Genomic DNA, 17,383 nt, shown 5'->3' on the forward strand with positions numbered 1-17,383 from the left:
CCCATAGAAGACGCTCCTTGTGTTCCTATGGGGGCTCCATGGGCTGTTAGGGGGTCCACTGGGGGTCCCATTGGGGGTCCTATAGGGGATCCCATAGAGAACACTCCTGGTGTTCCTATAGGGGCTCTGTGAGGTGTTGAGGGGTCCCATAGGGGGAGTCCCATTGGGGGGGGGTCCCACAGAACTGGGGCTGTTTTGGGGGGTGGGTTTCGGGTCCCCACCTCACGCAGCACCCTCCGGATGCCCTCGGTGGGTGCACAGGGCTCCCATAAGGGGTCCCATAGGGGGTCCCTTGGGGGGAGTCCCATTGGGGGTCCCATAGGGGGTCCCATAGGAGGATCTCATAGATGACACTCCTGGTGTTTCTGTAGGGGCTCCATGGGGTGATGGGGGTCACATAGGGGGAGTCCCGTTGGGGGGGGTCCCACTGGGGGTCCCATAGAGAACACTCCTGGTGTTCCTATGGAGGACTCCATGGGGTGCTGGGGGTCCCACTGGGGGTCCCATAGGAGGGTCCCATAGAGGACGCTCCTTGTGTTCCTATAGGGGCTCCATGGGGTGCTGGGGGTCCCACTGGGGGTCCCATAGGAGGGTCCCATAGAGGACGCTCCTTGTGTTCCTATAGGGGCTCCATGGGGTGCTGGGGGTCCCACTGGGGGGGTCCCATGGTGGAGGTCCCATAGGGGGCCCCATCGGGGTCCCACGGAACTGGGGCTGTTTTGGGGGGTGGGTTTCAGGCCCCCACCTCACGCAGCACCCTCCGGATGCCCTCGGTGGGCGCGTCGTCGTATTTGGGGTCTTCGGAGAGCAGTTTGAGGACCCTGACCCGGCCGTCGGGGCAGCGCGCGAAGACGTCGGTGAACGTCCCGCCCCGGTCAATGGCGAACTGGAACCCGGCGCCGTGCGGGGCCGACATGGCCGGAGCTGGGAGCCTCGCGTCGGTTCCGAATGGGCCGGAGTGGGTCGGGGCGGTTCGGGATGGGTTGGTTCTGCCTTGGGTTGGATCAGCCCGGGTTGGACTGGGTCGGTTCCGACTGAGTTGGTTCGGTTCCAAATGGGTTGGAGTGGGTCGGTTCTGATGGAGTTGGTTCGGTTCTGAATGGGTTGGAGTGGGTCGGTTCCGACTGAGTTGGTTCTATCTGGGTTGGTTTGGTTCAGTCTGGGTTGGACTGGGTCAGTTCCAACTGAATGACTGAGTTGGTTCTGACTGGTTCCGTCCCAGGTTCTGCCTTGGGTTGGTTCGGTTCAGTCTGGGTTGGAGTGGGTCAGGTCCAACTGGGTTGGTTCCGACTGGGTTGGGTTGGTTCAGGCTGGGTTGGAGTGGATCGGATCGGTTCAGTCTGGGTTGGTTCTGCTTTGGGTTGGGTTGGTCCAGTCTGGATTGGAGAGGATCGGTTCCGACTGAGTTGGTTCTGACTGGTTCTGTCCCAGGTTCTGACTTGGGTTGGTTCGGTTCAGTCTGGGTTGGAGTGGGTCGGATCGGTTCAGTCTTGGTTGGTTCTGCCTGGGTTGGACTGGGTCGGGTCTGACTGGGTTGGTTCCGACTGGGTTGGGTTGGTTCTGCCTGGATTGGACTGGGTCGGTTCGGTTCAGTCTGGGTTGGTTCTGCCCGGGTCCATTCAACCCGGGTTGAACGGGTCTGGGTTGGATTGGCTTGGGTTGGTTCTGCTTGGGTTGGAGTGGTTCGGTTCGGTTCAAGCTGGGTTGGATTGGGTCGGTTCTGTTGCACTGCGTTGGAGCGGTTCTTTTCTGCTTGGGTTGGACCGGGTCGGTTCGGTTCAGTCCGGGTTGGTTCGGTTCGATCTGGGTTGGCCTGGTTCAATTCAGTTCCATCTGGGTTGGAGTGGCTCGGTTCGGTTCGGTTCAGGCTGGGTTGGACGGGGTCGGTTCTGTCGGACTGGGTTGGAGCGGTTCGGTTCGGTTCAGGCTGGGTTGGACTGGGCCGGATCAGCTCGGCCTGGATTGGAGCGGTTCGGTTCGGTTGGGCTCGGTCCGATTTGGAGCGGTGCAGCCCGGTGGGGTCTGGCCTGGTTGGGTTCGGCCCGGTTCGATTTGTCCTGGTTCAGTCGGACCCAGTTCGGTTCTGTTTGGCTGGGCCGGGTTCGGCCTGCTGTGATTCAGCCCGGGTCAGTTTGACCCGGTTCGGCCCGGTTCGGCCCGGTGGGCTCGGCCCACCTCGGCCTGGTTCAGCCCAATGGAGTTTGGCCCAGTCCGGCCCGGTTCGGCCCGGTCGGAGTCGGTTCGGCCCGCGCGGTTCCGTCCTCCACCCCCGTCCCGCTCCGACCCCAAAGTCGTCCGTGGGCGGGGCCTCGGCGGGGGGCGGTGGCCGGGGGGGCGGAGCCGAGAGCGGGGCACGCTGGGATCGCGATGGCGGCGCCAGGATCGACGCGGGGCACGCCGGGAATCGTAGTGAGGCGCCGGGATCCGCGCGGGGTGTGATGGGATCGCGATGGCGGCGCTGGGATCCGCGCGGGGCACGCCGGAAGTCGTAGTCCCCGCAGGAACACCGGAAGCCGTAGGGCGGCTCCGCAGGGCACGCCGGAAGTCGTGATGAGCGCGGGGGACACCGGAAGTCGTGGTCCCCACAGGGAACGCCGGAAGTCGTAGTGCCGCGCAGAGCTCGCCGGAAGTCGTAGTGCGGCACCGCGGAGCACGCCGGAAGTTGTGGTCCCCACAGGCCGGAAGTCGTAGTCCGCGCGGTGCACGCCGGGATCGCGATGGCGGCGCTGGAGCTGCTGTCGGACGAGGGGTACCGCGCCGACGGGCGCCGCGCTACAGAGCTGCGGAAGGTGCGGGCCCGGATGGGGGTGTTCGCGCAGGCGGACGGCTCGGCCTACATCGAGCAGGGCAACACCAAGGCGCTGGCCGTGGTGTACGGACCGCACGAGGTGAGCCGGGGGAGCGGGGAGGGATGGAGCTTCTGGCCCGGTTCTGAGGGCGCTTCTGGGCCTGACGGTGCGGGGCCCGGTTCTGAGGCCCGGACCTCGCCCCAGCACTTCCCCCTCTCCTTCCCCGGATCCTCTGGTTCCGGTGCTGGGTCCGGGGCCAAGGCGCGGTCCGGTGAAGGTTCTGGGCCTGGTCCTGAGGCCCGGTTCTGGTCCCAGTGCTGTGGCCCGGTCCTGGGCCTAAGCCCGGTTCAGTGCCTGGTCCTGAGGCCTGATGTTGTCGCCCGGTTCTGAGCCCAGTGCTGTGGCCCGGTTCCGGGTCAGGTCCTGGTTTAAGGGTTGGTTCAGTACTTCATCCTGAGATCCAATTCTGGGCCTGGTTCTGGTCCAGTACTGGCTCTGGTTCTGAGGCCCAGACTTTGCTCCCTAATCTTGAATCCTCTGGTTCTGGTGCTGGCCTGGTCCTGGGGCTGGGGCCAGTTCTGGGGCACAGTTCAGTGCCTGGTCCTGAGGCCCGGTTCTGGACCTGGTTCTGGGCCTGGTCCAGGTTTAAAGCCCAGTTCTGAGCCCAGTGCTTTGGCCCAGTTCTGGATCTGGTGTTGGTTTAAGGCCCGGTTCTGGGCCTGGTCCTGAGGCCCAGTTCTGGCCGCAGCACTGGGGCCCGGTCCTGGTTTGAGACATGGGTCAGTGCCTGGACTTGAGATCTGATGCTGTGGCCCAGTTCCGAGCCCAGTGCTGTAGCCCAGTTCTGGCCCTGGTCCTGTTTTACGGTCTCGTTCAGGCCTGGTTCTGGGCCCAATGCAACGGTCTATTTCTGAACCTGTTTCTGGGTCTGATCCTGGTTAAAGGTGTGCTTCAGTACCTGGTCGTGAGGTCTGGTTCTGGTCTTGGTTCTGGTTTAAAACCTCATTCTGGGCCCGATGCTGTGGCCCGGTTCTGGGTCTGGTCCTGGTTTAAGGTCCAGTTCAGGGCCTGCTCTGGAGGGCCAGTAATAGGCCTGGTTCTGAGGCCTGGGTTTTGCCCCCAGCCCCGCCCCCCCCTCCCCAGCCTTGGATCCTCTGGACCCGGTTCTGGGGCTGCTCTCAAGGTGTAGTTCTGGACCTGGTCCTGAGGCCTGGTTCCGGTCCCAGTCCTAAGGTGCAGTTCTGGGCCTGGTCTGGAGGCCTGGTTCTCATCCTGAGGCCTGGTTCTGGTCCTGGATCAGGTTCTGGTCCTGAGGCCTGGTCCCAAGGTGTGGTTCTGGACGTGGTCCTGAGGCCTGGTTCCGGCCCCAGTCTTGAGGCCTGGTCCTGGTTCTGGTCTTAAGGCCTGGTTCTGGTTCTAGTTCTGCTCCTGGACCTGAGCCCTGATCCTAAGGCCTGGTCCTGGTCCCGGTTCTGAGCCCTGGTTCTGGTCCTGAGACCTGGTTCTCATCCTGAGGCCTGGTCCCAAGGTGCGGTTCTGGTCCCGGTCCCGAGCCCCGGTTCCGGTTCCCTGAGTTCCGCTGTCCTCCCGCAGACCCGCGGTCCCCGCAGCAAGGCGCTGTCCGAGCGGGCGGTGCTGAACTGCCAGTACAGCATGGCCACCTTCAGCACCGCAGAGCGGAAGCGGCGGCCGCACGGGGACCGGAAGTCGGCCGAGATGGCGCTGCACCTCAAACAGACCTTCGAGGCCGCCGTGCTCACCGAGCTCTACCCGCGGTCACAGATAGACCTCTACGTGCAGGTGGGGGGCAGGGGGGTGGGAGGAGGGGAGGGAGAAGGTGGGAGGGGTGATTTGGGGGGGAGGAGGGGTGGGAAGTGGGGGGGTTGGGGATAGAGGAGATGGGGGGTGGGGGGTGATGGGGGGGAGAGGGGCTTAGGGGGTGGGAGGGGGGGGGAAGGGGGGGTGATGAGGTGAGAGTTGAGGGGCTGGTGGGTGGGAGGAGTGATGAGGTGGGGGTGAGGGGGTGGGGGTTGGGCAGAGTGATGAGGTGGGGGGAGAGGGGGTGGGGGGTAGTGAGGTGGGGGGGGAGAGGGGCTTAGGGGGTGGGGAGTGATGGGGGAGGGGGTGAAGAAGTTAGGGGGGTGGGGGAGAGGAAGTTAAAGGTTGTGGGGCTGGAGGTGTAGTGGTGAGGAGGTGGGCGGATGGGGGGAGAGAGCTTAGAGGGTGGGGGAGTGATGAGGTGGGGGGAGTGGGGGATGTGAAGAGGTTGGGAGGATAGAGGTGGGGGGATGAAAGGATGTGGGGTTAAGGAGTGGGGGGGTGAAGAGGTTGGGGGGTTGAAGGAGAGGGGGTGGGGGGGTGAGGAAGTGGGGGGCAGTGAAGAGGTTGTGGGGCTGGAAGAGTGAAGACGTTGGAAGGTGGGGGGAGAGGCAGTGAAAAAGTTGGGGAGGTGGGGGAGAGGGAGTGAAGAGATGGGGGGTGGAGGTGAGGGGGTGGAGGGTGGGGGGGAGTGAAGAGGTTGTGGGTGGGGGAAGGGGGGAGAAGAGGGAGTGGGGGGATGTGAGGAGTTGGGGGTGGGGGAGGTGAGGAGGTGGGGTGGGAGGAAGAGGTGGGGGGAGGGGAGGTGGTCCCAGACCCTCTGGTGGGGGATGGGGGGGAAAGGAGGGGGGGGTTGGTCACAGACCTCTGTTGGGGTGAGGAGGTGGAGAGAGGATGGAGGAAGAGTTGGGGGTGATGAGACCCCCTTGGGATTGGGGGTGGGGATGGGGGAGCTGTCCTTCGGGGGTTCTCCCATGGGTCACAGCATCACGATGCCACCCCAAACTCTCCATTTCTCCCCTACACACCAGGGGTGGGCACAGCCCCTTCTTTGGGGGTCCCATAAATGGTCCTGCTATGTGTCACAGGGTCCCGGTACCACCCCCAAACTCCCCATCTCCCCCCCACAGCCTAGTGGTGGGCACAGTCCCTTCTTTGGGTGCCCGTTAGGGGACCCTCCTATGGGACACAGGGTCCTGGTACCACCCCAAACCCCCCATTTCCCCCCCAAACTCAAGTGATGGGCACAGCCCCTACTTTGGGTGCCCTCCTTCTTTGGGGTTCCTCTTGTGGGTCACAGGATCCCGGTACCACCCCCAAACCTCCCATCTCCCCCCCCCCAAAATCAGATCCTGCAGGCGGACGGCAGCAATTACTGCGCCTGCGTCAACGCCGCCACGCTGGCCATCATCGATGCCGGCATCGCACTGCGCGACTTCGTCTGCGCCGGCTCGGCGGGTTTGGCGGAGGACGCGGCGTTGGCGGACCTGAGTTACATCGAGGAGGCGGCCGGGGGGCCGCAGGCGGCTCTGGCGATGCTGCCGGGGTCGGGCGCCATGGCTTTGGTGCAGATGGACGCGCGGCTGCACCACGAGAGACTGGAGGCGGTGATGGACGCCGCCGCCGCCGCCTGCCGCGCCGTCCACGCCGTGCTGGAGGAGGCGGTGAGGGAGAGGGCGAGGGAGGTGACGGCGCTGCTGGGGGAGTGATGGGAATAAAGGAGCGTGAGGTGGTTGAGAGGGTCCTGGAAGGTTATTGGGGTATGCGGTGGGTTGGGTTGGAAGGGTCCTGAAAGGTCACGGAGCCATGGGATGGTTGGGTTGGGTTGGGTTGTGTTGGAAGGGTCCTGAAAGGTTACAGAGCCATGCAATGGTTGGGTTGGATTGGGTTGAGTTGTAAGGGTCCTGAAAGGTTAAAGAGCCACAGGATGGTTGGGTTGGGTTGAGTTGAGTTGAGTTGTGTTGGAAGGGTCCTGAAAGGTCACAGAGCCATGCAATGGTTAGGTTGAGTTGGGTTGGGTTGGAAGGGTCCTGAAAGGTCATGGAGCCATGGGGTGGTTGGGTTGGGTTGGGTTGAGTTGAGCTGGAAGGGTCTGGAAAGGTTACAGAGCCATGTGATGGTCGTAGAGATGCAGAGTGCTGGAGGAGGCGGTGAGGGAGAGGGCGAGGGAGGTGACAGCGCTGCTGGGGGAGTGATGGGAATAAAGGAGTATGAGGTGGTTGAGAGGGTCCTGGAAGGTTATTGGGGTATGCGGTGGGTTGGGTTGGAAGGGTCCTGAAAGGTCACGGGGCCATGGGATGGTTGGGTTGGGTTGGATTGAGTTGGAAGGGTCCTGAAAGGTTAAAAAGCCACAGGATGGTTGGGTTGGGTTGGGTTGAGTTGAGTTGTGTTGGAAGGGTCCTGAAAGGTTGAAGAGCCACAGGATGGTTGGATTGGGTTAGGTTGGGTTGGAAGGAGTCTGAAAGATCATAGAGATATGGAGTGGTGGGGTTGGAAGGGTCCTGAAAGGTCGTAGAGATATGGAGTGCTGGAGGAGGCGGCGAGGGAGAGGGCGAGGGAGGTGACGGCGCTGCGGGGGGAGTGATGGGAATAAAGGAGCATGAGGTGGTTGAGAGGGTCCTGGAAGGTCATGGAGTCATGGGATGGTTGGGTTGAGTTGAGTTGGGTTGGATTGGAAGGGTCCTGAAAGGTCACAGAGCCACAGAATGGTTGGGTTGGGTTGGGTTAGGTTGAGTTGGGTTGAGTTGGAAGGGTCCTGAAAGGACACAGAGCTGTGGGGTGGTTGAGTTGGGTTGAGTTGAGTTGGAGGGATCCTGGAAGGCCACAGAGCCACAGGACGGCTGGGTTGGATTGGAAGGAGTGTGAAAGATCATAGAGGTATGGAGTGGTGGGGATGGAAGGGTCCTGAAAGGTCGTAGAGGTGTGGAGTGCTGGAGGAGGCGGCGAGGGAGAGGGCGAGGGAGGTCACGGTGCAGCTGGGGGAGTGATGGGAATAAAGGAGAGTGAGGTGGTTGAGAGGGTCCTGGAAGGTCGTTGGGGTATGTGGTGGGTTGGGATGGAGGGGTCCTGAAAGGTCACGGAGCCATGGGATGGTTGGGTTGTGTGGGATTCAGTTGAATTGGAAGGGTCCTGAAAGGTCACAGAGCCACGGGATGGTTGGGTTGGGTTGGGTTGTGTGGGATTGAGTTGAATTGGAAAGGTCCTGAAAGGTCACAGAGCCATGCAATGGTTGGGTTGGGTTGTGTGGGGTTACGTTGGAAGTGTCCTGAAAGATCACAGAGCCACAGGATGGTTGGGTTGGATTGGGTTGTTTTGGAAGGGTCCTGAAAGGTCACAGAGCCACAGGATGGTTGGGTTGGATTGGATTGGGTTGGGTTGGAAGGGTCCTGAAAGGTCACGGGGCCATGGGATGGTTGGGTTGGGTTGGGTTGGGTTGAGTTGTGTTGGAAGGGTCCTGAAAGGTTACAGAGCCATGCAATGGTTGGGTTGGATTGGGTTGAGTTGTAAGGGTCCTGACAGGTTAAAGAGCCACAGGATGGTTGGGTTGGGTTGAGTTGAGTTGTGTTGGAAGGGTCCTGAAAGGTCACAGAGCCATGCAATGGTTGGGTTGGGTTGTGTGGGGTTACGTTGGAAGTGTCCTGAAAGGTCACAGAGCCACGGGATGGTTGGGTTGGATTGGGTTGTGTTGAGTTGGAAGGGTCCTGAAACGTCAGAGAGCCATGGGATGGTTGGGTTGGGTTGTGTCGGAAGGGTCCTGAAAGGTCACAGAGCCACAGGACGGTTGGTTGGGTGACCAGCAGCCCTGCTTTCCTCAGCTGGGTGCCGGCTGCCATCCGCGTGGCTGCGCTGCAGGAGCGGCGTGCGGGATGTGGGGGGATGCGGTGCAGGGGCTGCCCTGCAACTGGGGGCCGTGACCAGCACCCCCAGTAGGGCATCAGCACACAGACCCCCCCTCACACAGATCTGTGTCCATTGCTGACCCCATTGCTGACCCCATTGCTGACTCAATTACTGACCCCATTAGTGACCCCACTACTGACCCCGTTACAGATCCGTGTCCATCACACCCAATAATCCATCAGCACGCAGACCCTCCTTCACACAGATCTGTGTCCATTGCTGACCCCATTGCTGACCCATTGCTGACCCCATTACTGACCCTATTGCAGATCCATGTCTATCACTCCCAACAACCCACGAGCACGCAGACCCACTCTCACACAGATCCGTGTCCATTACTGACCCCATTGCTGACCCCATTTCTCACCCCATTGCTGATCCAATTAGGGACCCCATAATGGACCCCATTGCTGAACCCATAGCGACACCACAGAGCTCCACAGTGACCCCATAACAATTCCATACAGACCTCATAGAGCTCCTCCTGACCCCATAACAGCTCCATACAGACCCCATACAGCTCCATACAGACCCCATACAGCTCCATACAGACCCCATAACAGCTCCATACAGACCCCATAACAGCTCCATACAGACCCCATAACAGCTCCACCTGACCCCATACAGCTCCATACAGACCCCATAACAGCTCCATACAGACCCCATAACAGCTCCATACAGACCCCATACAGCTCCATACAGACCCCATAACAGCTCCATACAGACCCCATAACAGCTCCACCTGACCCCATACAGCTCCATACAGACCCCATACAGCTCCATACAGACCCCATACAGCTCCACCTGACCCCATAACAGCTCCATACAGACCCCATAACAGCTCCATACAGACCCCATAACAGCTCCACCTGACCCCATACAGCTCCATACAGACCCCATACAGCTCCATACAGACCCCATACAGCTCCATACAGACCCCATAACAGCTGCACCTGACCCCATACAGCTCCATACAGACCCCATAACAGCTCCACCTGACCCCATACAGCTCCATACAGACCCCATATCAGTCCCTTACATGGCTTGGGGACTTCATTCCAAAATCACAGCCAGCTACTCAGCCGGAGGTTGAGGGATGAAGGGCTCAGGGACGTCAGAAGCGCCGGAATCCTGGCTGCCAGCGAAGATCGAGGTGAAAAACTCATTCATGGCCCCTACGTCCTCAGTGTCTGTGCACAGCGTTCACTGAATCGCAGAGCATCCCATCAACATCCTTGGATCTGAGCATCCCATCAACATCCATGGATCAGAGCATCCCATCAACATCCATGGATCTGAGCATCCCATCAACATCCTTGGATCAGAGCATCCCATCATGATCCTTGGATCAGAGCATCCCATCAACATCCTTGGATCAGAGCATCCCATCAACATCCATGGATCTGAGCATCCCATCATGATCCTTGGATCTGAGCATCCCATCATGATCCTTGGATCTGAGCATCCCATCATGATCCATGGATCTGAGCATCCCATCAACATCCTTGGATCTGAGCATCCCATCAACATCCTTGGATCTGAGCATCCCATCAACATCCTTGGATCTGAGCATCCCATCGTGATCCTTGGATCTGAGCATCCCATCAACATCCATGGATCTGAGCATCCCATCAACATCCATGGATCTGAGCATCCCATCATGATCCATGGATCTGAGCATCCCATCATGATCCTTGGATCTGAGCATCCCATCAACATCCTTGGATCTGAGCATCCCATCAACATCCATGGATCTGAGCATCCCATCATGATCCTTGGATCTGAGCATCCCATCAACATCCTTGGATCTGAGCATCCCATCATGATCCATGGATCTGAGCATCCCATCATGATCCATGGATCTGAGCATCCCATCAACATCCTTGGATCTGAGCATCCCATCAACATCCTTGGATCTGAGCATCCCACTGGGATCCGTGGATTCCTGTGTGCCCGCATTGTTGAACTGCTCCTTCACTCAGTCCTCAGCAACCGAGGCAAACTCCTCCTTGCTCCCGACTTCCCCTGGGGCCTCGGGATGCAGGGCTCCTGAGGGCAGCCTCCAGCATTAGAGACAGAGACAGGGGAGACGCTCAGCATTGTAGGAAACATCCAAATAATTTTCCAGGACGGTGTCTCTGATAAAGCAGATTTGATTCGCAGTTGCACGGCGGGCCTCCTGCAAGCAGGAGAGCACCCAGAAAGCAGAGTGACACCTTTTATCCCCTATTCCCCGACGCTGATCTCCTTCTCCCCTGGTTCCCCATTGGCTGAGTACTGCAGGTTCACAATCTCCTCGACGCTTCACCAAACATGGAAACACTGGACAAACATAAATTTTTGCCGCATAAGCGTCAATCTGCAGTTAATTAATTAACTTATTCCACACCTGATCGTTATTTTGCGGATATCTGCTTGTCCTCCTTTTTACAAAGATGAGCTCAGGAGAGACAGGGGAGGATCCTGGTGCTGCCTTCACATCCCAGCCTTCTCACGGACTGAGAAGTTCAGCCTTGTTAGAGGCCCTGACTTCTTTGATGTTTGTAAATCTGTCTGCCTTTTGCTGGGAGTTCCTTATCCTAAGACAACAGCTCTGCAATGTTTTCTAATCCTCACAGAACAGCTCTGCAGTGTTTTCTAATCCCTAGCACGCTGTATGTTTGGAACGTTTAACAACTATTCCAGTTTTGCAAGAAAGAATCAATCACGTAACTCAGTAATAAAGCTTCTAAAACACGCCGCTGACACATGCAGAACTTTACCTCCTAGATCAGCTGTTTCTAAGGATAAGTTACGGAGTACAAATGCATGATGTTCTACTTCATCATGATGTTCTACTTCAAAACCCATTGCTGCGTTTTAATACCAAACAACGTTCCGTTCCCACACTGGGCAGCCTGGTCCAGCGTTAGGTGGGAAGGTTGGTGGCCCTGCGTGTGGCAGGGGGTTGGAGATCATCATCCTTGAGGTCCCTTCCAGCCCTGGCCATTGTGATTCTGCGATTCTTGTGTCAGCAGGGCTCCCAGGTGTCGTTTTGTTAGCTGACCGCACACCCTGCTCGCCTGCGTTCCTCAGCAAGAGTTCGTCCTTATCTTGTCCTTTCCTCACCCTCATTCCTTTGATGTTTGCTGAATCTGCCTTTCTTTTGCTGGGAGTTTCTCATCCTAACAGAACAGCCCTACAATACGTTTCCTAATTCCTAACACTGTACTCGCATTGGTTGGAACATTTAACAACTGTTCTGGTTTTGCAAGAAAGAATTGATCACACAATTCAGTAATAATGTTTTAAAACACGCCGCTAACATTTACAGTGTTTTACTTCTTAGCTGAATTATTGCTAGGGGTGAGTGGCAGAACACAGATGCGTGATGCCCCACTTCCTCACACCCGTTGCTCTGCGTCTCGCTCCGATCTCCAGGAGGGAGAGGAGGTTCTTTTAGTGTCTGTGCACCCGGCGTGAGAGGTTCCAATGTCGGTCCGACCAGTTTATTACGGATGTTAATTAGGGAGATGGGGGCGGGGAGGACGGACGCTGTTATGAATTGGGGTAATGGGGAAGGAGGGCGATAGAAAAGGTAGGAAGGAAGCAGCAAGGAGTCTCTATAGGAAGCAGGAGGGACACAGTCAGCACCATGGATCCAGCGAGGTTCTTGTTCAGCCTTTGATCTTCAGTAGCGGTGGCTCATCAGGTGTTGTTCTGTTGACGACGATGACGACCATGGCGATGATGGCCCCTTTTCAATGCTTTCCAAGTGGTCGAGTCAGCTGCCTTTGCAGTGACAGCTCAAATCCAAAGCGGTTGGGTCAGCCCTCCTTGGAGCGGCAGCTTCTGGCTCTGGGATCTTAGCAGAAACTGCTCTGTTCCCATCTTCCTGGCCTCGCCAGCAGAGAAGAGGGAGCAGGGAGGCGCCAGCTCGTACCTCACCTTCACAGGATGCAATGGCATCATCCCCCAGTTTCCCAGAGCAAGCTGGAGTTCTTTGGTCACAGATCTTCCCCCAGCTAACACTCCTGAGCACTCTCTGCCATAGGCAAACGGCTCCAATTGTCCACGCGGTGCTGTTGATTGGCGCACGGCAACACCCACCGCTCATCTCCTAGACGAGTCAGTCTTAGCGCAACAAACACCTCCGGGAGCAAGCCTGGAGCCAGACAGCAAAGGATTCTCGCACCGTTTCATATCAAATGCAGGAACAGCATTCATTCCATCCCCACAGCATCACCGCCTTCTCCGTATCTTCTGTCACTGTGTGTGTGCGTGTGTGTGTGTGTGTGTGTGTGTGTACGTGTGTGCGTGCGTGTGCACACGTGTCTGTGTGGGTGCACGCGCCCCGTGGCAGCAAGGCTCACCTTTGCCCCCAGCTGCCCAGAGCCACGCAGCCCCTTCGTGCCGCCCAGATGCTGCAGGCTGCCAGACCTCAGCTCCGTTCCCTTCAGCCCCGTTTGCTTTTCCCCGAACATTTCGCCCAATTTTTACGGAACTTTGCGATTCTCATCCGCTCCTCTCCCTTACAGCCCCCCTCCCCATCCCCTCCCCCCCCCCGCTGGCTCTATGACCGAAGGTGACCCCGCAGCGACACTGCGGAGTCCCCTCGTCACGTGGTTCCTTCTGGGGGCGTGGCCAAGCTCCCTGACCCCGCCCCGTCGGCCCATTCCCTCCCGCAGCCAATCAGAGCGCACGGCGGGAGCCGAAAGGGGCGGGGATTCTCGCCACGCCCCCTCCCCTCCTCCCCGACCAATCCGCGGTGAAAGGGGCGGAACCTCTTCTTCACCTCTCCAATCCGCGCTCGGCCCGCTCGCGGCTGGGGGGCGGGGCCTTGCGGCGCGGCGGCCAATGGGAGGGCGCGGGGGGCGGAGCTACGGGAGGCCATGGGGCAGCGCGCGGCGGTGAGCGCGGAGCGGGGACCCCCGAAACCCCGCGGAAACCCCCCGAGTCCCACCGGAAATCCCCGACCCCCCCCCCGGAAATCCCCGAACCCCTCCGGAAGTTCCCGAACCCCCCCCGTAAAGCCCCGAACTGCCCCCAGGGGTCACCGCGGGGTCGTGATGTGGGGCGGCTGTGGGGCAGGTTGCCGTGGGGCGGGGCTGTAGGGCTGCTGTGGGGCTGCCTATAGGGCTGCTGTGGGGTTTGCTATGGGGCAGAGCTGTGGGGGTGGCTATGGAGCAGTTATGAGGGCGGGTGTAGGGCAGACCTGTGGGGTGGCTATAGGGCTTGGTTTGCTGTGGGGTGGGGCAATAGGGCTGGCTGTGGGGCAGCTGTGGGGCTGCCTATAGGGCTGGCTGTGGGGTGTTTGTTGAGTTTGCTATGGGGCAGAGCTGTGAGGGTCGCTATGGGGTGGCTGTGGGGCTGAGTTTGCTATGGGGCAGGACTGTAGGGCTGCTTATGGGGCAGCTATGGGGCTGCCTATGGGGTGGCTGTGGGGCAGCTATGGGGCTGCCTGTAGGGCTGGCTGTGGGGCTTGGTTTGCTATGGGGTGGGGCAATAGGGCTGGTTATGGGGCTGCCTGTAGGGCTGGCCGTGGGGCAGTTGTGGGCTTTGCTATAGGGCAAAGCTGTGGGGTTTGCTATGGGGCAGTTATAGGGTGGCAGTTATAGGGTGGCTATAGGGCTTGGTTTGCTATGGGGTGAGGCAATAGGGCTGGTTATGGGGCAGCTGTGGGGCTGCCTATAGGGCTGGCTGTGGGGTTGTTGTGGGCTTTGCTATGGGGCAGAGCTGTGGGGGTTGCTATGGGGTGGCTGTGGGGCTGAGTTTGCTATGGGGCAGGGCTGTAGGGCTGGTTATGGGGCAGCTGTGGAGATGCCTATAGGGTTGGCTGTGGGGCTTGGTTTGCTATGGGGTGGGGCAATAGGGCTGGTTATGGGACTGCCTGTAGGGCTGGCTGTGGGGTTTGCTATGGGGCAGTTATAGGGTGGCTATAGGGCTTGGTTTGCTATGGGGTGGGGCAATAGGGCTGGTTATGGGACAGCTGTGGGGCTGGCTATGGGGCGGTTGTGGGGTTTGCTGTGGGCAGTTGTGGGAGTTGCTATGGGGTGGCTGTGGGGCTGAGTTTGCTATGGGGCAGGGCTGTAGGGCTGGTTGTGGGGCAGCTATGGGGATGCTATGGGGTCACTATGGGACAGCTATGGGGCAGTTATGGAGCAGATATGGGGCGGCTATGGGGCAGTTATAGGGCAGATACGGGGTGGCTATGGGGCAGCTATGGGGCAGTTATAGGGCAGATATGGAGCAACTATGGGGCAGTTATAGGGCAGATATGGGGTTGGATATGGGGCAGCTATGGGGCGGCTATGGGGCAGTTATAGGGCGGCTCGGGTTCCCATACGAGTCCCGCTGTGCCCCACTGCCGCCCCTCCCCCACAGGTGCTGCGGTTCCGCCCCCAAACGGCCCGGAAGTTCGGGGTGAGAGCCAGGTGAGACCTGGGGGAGGGGCGGGGTCACGTGCGGCTGGGAGGGATCACGTGGGAGGTCACGTGGGTTTGGGAGGGTCACGTGGGAGTGTGGGTCACGTGGGGCTGTGGGGTCACGTGTGGGGTATGGAGTGACGTGGGGTTGGGGGGTTATGGGGGTGGTCATGGGATCACTTATGGGGTCATGGGGTCTGTTATGGGTCACGGGGTCATACGTGGGGTTATGGGGTCACACGTGGGGTTATGGGGTCACATATGGGGCTGTGGGGTCTGTTATGGGGTCATGGGGTCGATTATGGGGTTATGGGGTCACTTATGGGGTTATGGGGTCGGTTATGGGGTTATGGGGTCACATATGGGGCTGTGGGGTTATGGGGTCACTTATGGGGTTGTGGGATCGCACGTGGAGTTATGGGGTCATATATGGGGTTATGGGGCTATGGGGTCACATGTGGAGTTATGGGGTCAGTCATGGGGTTATGGGGCCACATATGGGGTCACATGTGGGGCTATGGAGTCACACGTGGGGATATGGGGTCACACATGGGGTCACACATGGGGTTATGAGGTCACATATGGGGTTGCACTTGGGGCTATGGGGTCACCCATGGGGCTATGGGGTCATACGTGGGGCTATGGGGTCACATGTGGGGCTATGGGGTCGCATATGGGGTTATGGGGCCACGTATGGGGTCGCACGTTGGGTTATGGGGTCGCACTTGGAGATATGGGGTCACACATGGGGTTATGGGGTCACATATGAGGTTGCATATGGGGTTATGGGGTCACACATGGGGATATGGGGTCTCATATGGGGCTATGGGGTCACACATGCGGCTATGGGGTCACCCATGGGGTTATGGGGCCACATATGGGGTTGCAGGTGGGGATATGGGGTCACACACGGGGTCGCACTTGGGGTTATGGAGTCACACGTGGGGATATGGGGTCACGTATGGGGTCGCACTTGGGGTTATGGGGTCGCATATGGGGTTATGGGGTCGCATATGGGGTCGCACTTGGGGTTATGGGGTCACACGTGGGGTTACGGGGGTCACATATGGGGTCGCATGTGGGGTTATGGGATCACATATGGGGTTATGGGGTCATATGTGGGGATATGGGGTCGCATATGGGACTATGGGGTCACATATGGGGTCGCACGTGGGGTTATGGGGTCGCATATGGGGTCACACATGGGGTTATGGGGTCACACATGGGGTTATGGGGCCACGTATGGGGTTGCATGTGGGGATATGGGGTCACACATGGGGTTGCACTTGGGGATATGGGGTCACGTATGGGGTCACATGTGGGGTTTTGGGGTCATATGTGGGGATATGGGGTCGCATATGGGACTATGGGGTCACGTATGGGGTCACACTTGGGGTTATGGGGTCACACATAGGGTTATGAGGTCACTTATGGGGTCGCATATGGGGCTATGGGGTTGCCTATGGGGTTATGGGGTCACACGTGGGGATATGGGGTCACACGTGGGGTTATGGGGCTGTGGGGTCACACATGGGGTCAGACGTGTGGTTTTGGGATCTCATTATGGGATGTCCCTTTGGGGTCTCATTATGGAATGTCCTTATGGGGTCATTATGGGATGTTGCTGTGGGATCTCATTATGGGATGTCCCTATGGGGTCGTTACAGGATCATGTCCCTATGGAGTCATTATGGGATGTCGCTATGGGGTCTCATTATGGGATGTTCCTATGGGATCTCATTATGGGATATCCCTATGGGGTTGTTATGAGGTCATTATGGGATGTTGCCATAGCATCTCAGTCGTTATGGGATGTCTTTATGGGGTCTCATTATGGGATGTCCCTATGGGGTCATTATGGGATGTCCTTATGGGGTCATTATGGGATGTCCCTATGGGGTCATTATGGGATGTCCCTATTGAATCTCAGTCATTATGGGATGTCCTTATGGGGTCCCATTATGGGATGTCCCTATGGGGTCGTTATGGGATGTCCCTATGGGGTCATCATGGGATGTCCCTATGGGGTCGTTACGGGATGCTGTCCTTATGGGGTCATTATGGGATGTCCCTATGGGGTCATTATGGGATGTCCCTATTGAATCTCAGTCATTATGGGATGTCCTTATGGGGTCCCATTATGGGATGTCCCTATGGGGTCATTATGGGATGTCCCTATGGCGTTGTTATGGGATGCTGTCCCTATGGAGTCATTATGGGATGTCCCTACGGGGTCTCATTATGGGATGTCACCGTGGGGTCTCAGTCATTATGGGATGTCCCTATGGGGTCGTTATGGGGTCTCACTGTGTTATGGGGTCTCATTATAGGATGTCCCTTTGGGGTCTCATTATGGGATGTCCCTATGGGGTCGTTACGGGATGCTGTCCCTATGGGGTCATTATGGGATGTCGCTATGGGGTCTCATTATGGGATGTCCCTATGGGGTCTCATTATGGGATGTCCCTGTGG

General features: G+C 58.6%; 3 protein-coding genes across 9 annotated transcripts in view; 2 read left to right on the top strand and 1 right to left on the bottom strand.

The window, feature by feature from the left end:
* OPLAH (5-oxoprolinase, ATP-hydrolysing) overlaps positions 1-2,332 on the bottom strand; it is a 75,016-nt gene extending 72,684 nt beyond the window's left edge. For 2 of the 4 annotated variants that reach the window (XM_090138255.1, XM_090138256.1), the window contains exon 1: positions 746-2,332. In XM_090138255.1, the coding sequence (XP_089994381.1) occupies positions 746-916 (171 nt within the window). In that variant the 5' untranslated portion in view covers positions 917-2,332. Of the gene's footprint in view, positions 1-221; positions 403-745 lie in introns of those variants that run through there. The other 2 variants (XM_090138257.1, XM_090138258.1) reach the window with 2 other exon arrangements.
* Positions 2,333-2,682: 350 nt separating this feature from the next.
* Positions 2,683-6,800, top strand: EXOSC4 (exosome component 4). Of its 2 annotated transcripts, XM_090138260.1 has the most exons (4): positions 2,683-2,888; positions 4,383-4,589; positions 5,957-6,336; positions 6,755-6,800. In XM_090138260.1, exons 1-3 carry the CDS (start codon positions 2,718-2,720, stop codon positions 6,314-6,316), a joined length of 738 nt encoding a protein of 245 aa, XP_089994386.1. In that variant the 5' UTR covers positions 2,683-2,717; the 3' UTR covers positions 6,317-6,336; positions 6,755-6,800. The 2 variants fall into 2 exon arrangements, with proteins under 2 accessions (XP_089994386.1, XP_031465698.1); XM_031609838.2 differs by lacking the exon at positions 6,755-6,800 and having other exon boundaries at positions 5,957-6,341.
* Positions 6,801-13,347: 6,547 nt separating this feature from the next.
* The window catches only part of ADCK5 (aarF domain containing kinase 5), a 31,210-nt gene continuing 27,174 nt past the window's right edge, over positions 13,348-17,383 (top strand). Inside the window, exons 1-2 of one of the 3 annotated variants that reach the window (XM_090138263.1) lie at positions 13,348-13,396; positions 14,871-14,920. In XM_090138263.1, the coding sequence (XP_089994389.1) occupies positions 13,379-13,396; positions 14,871-14,920 (68 nt within the window). In that variant the 5' untranslated portion in view covers positions 13,348-13,378. Of the gene's footprint in view, positions 13,397-14,785; positions 14,921-17,383 lie in introns of those variants that run through there. The other 2 variants (XM_090138265.1, XM_090138264.1) reach the window with 2 other exon arrangements.

This window comes from Phasianus colchicus, chromosome 3, assembly GCF_987193195.1.
Source record: "Phasianus colchicus chromosome 3, bPhaCol1.hap1.1, whole genome shotgun sequence".
Classification (NCBI taxonomy): domain Eukaryota; kingdom Metazoa; phylum Chordata; class Aves; order Galliformes; family Phasianidae; genus Phasianus; species Phasianus colchicus.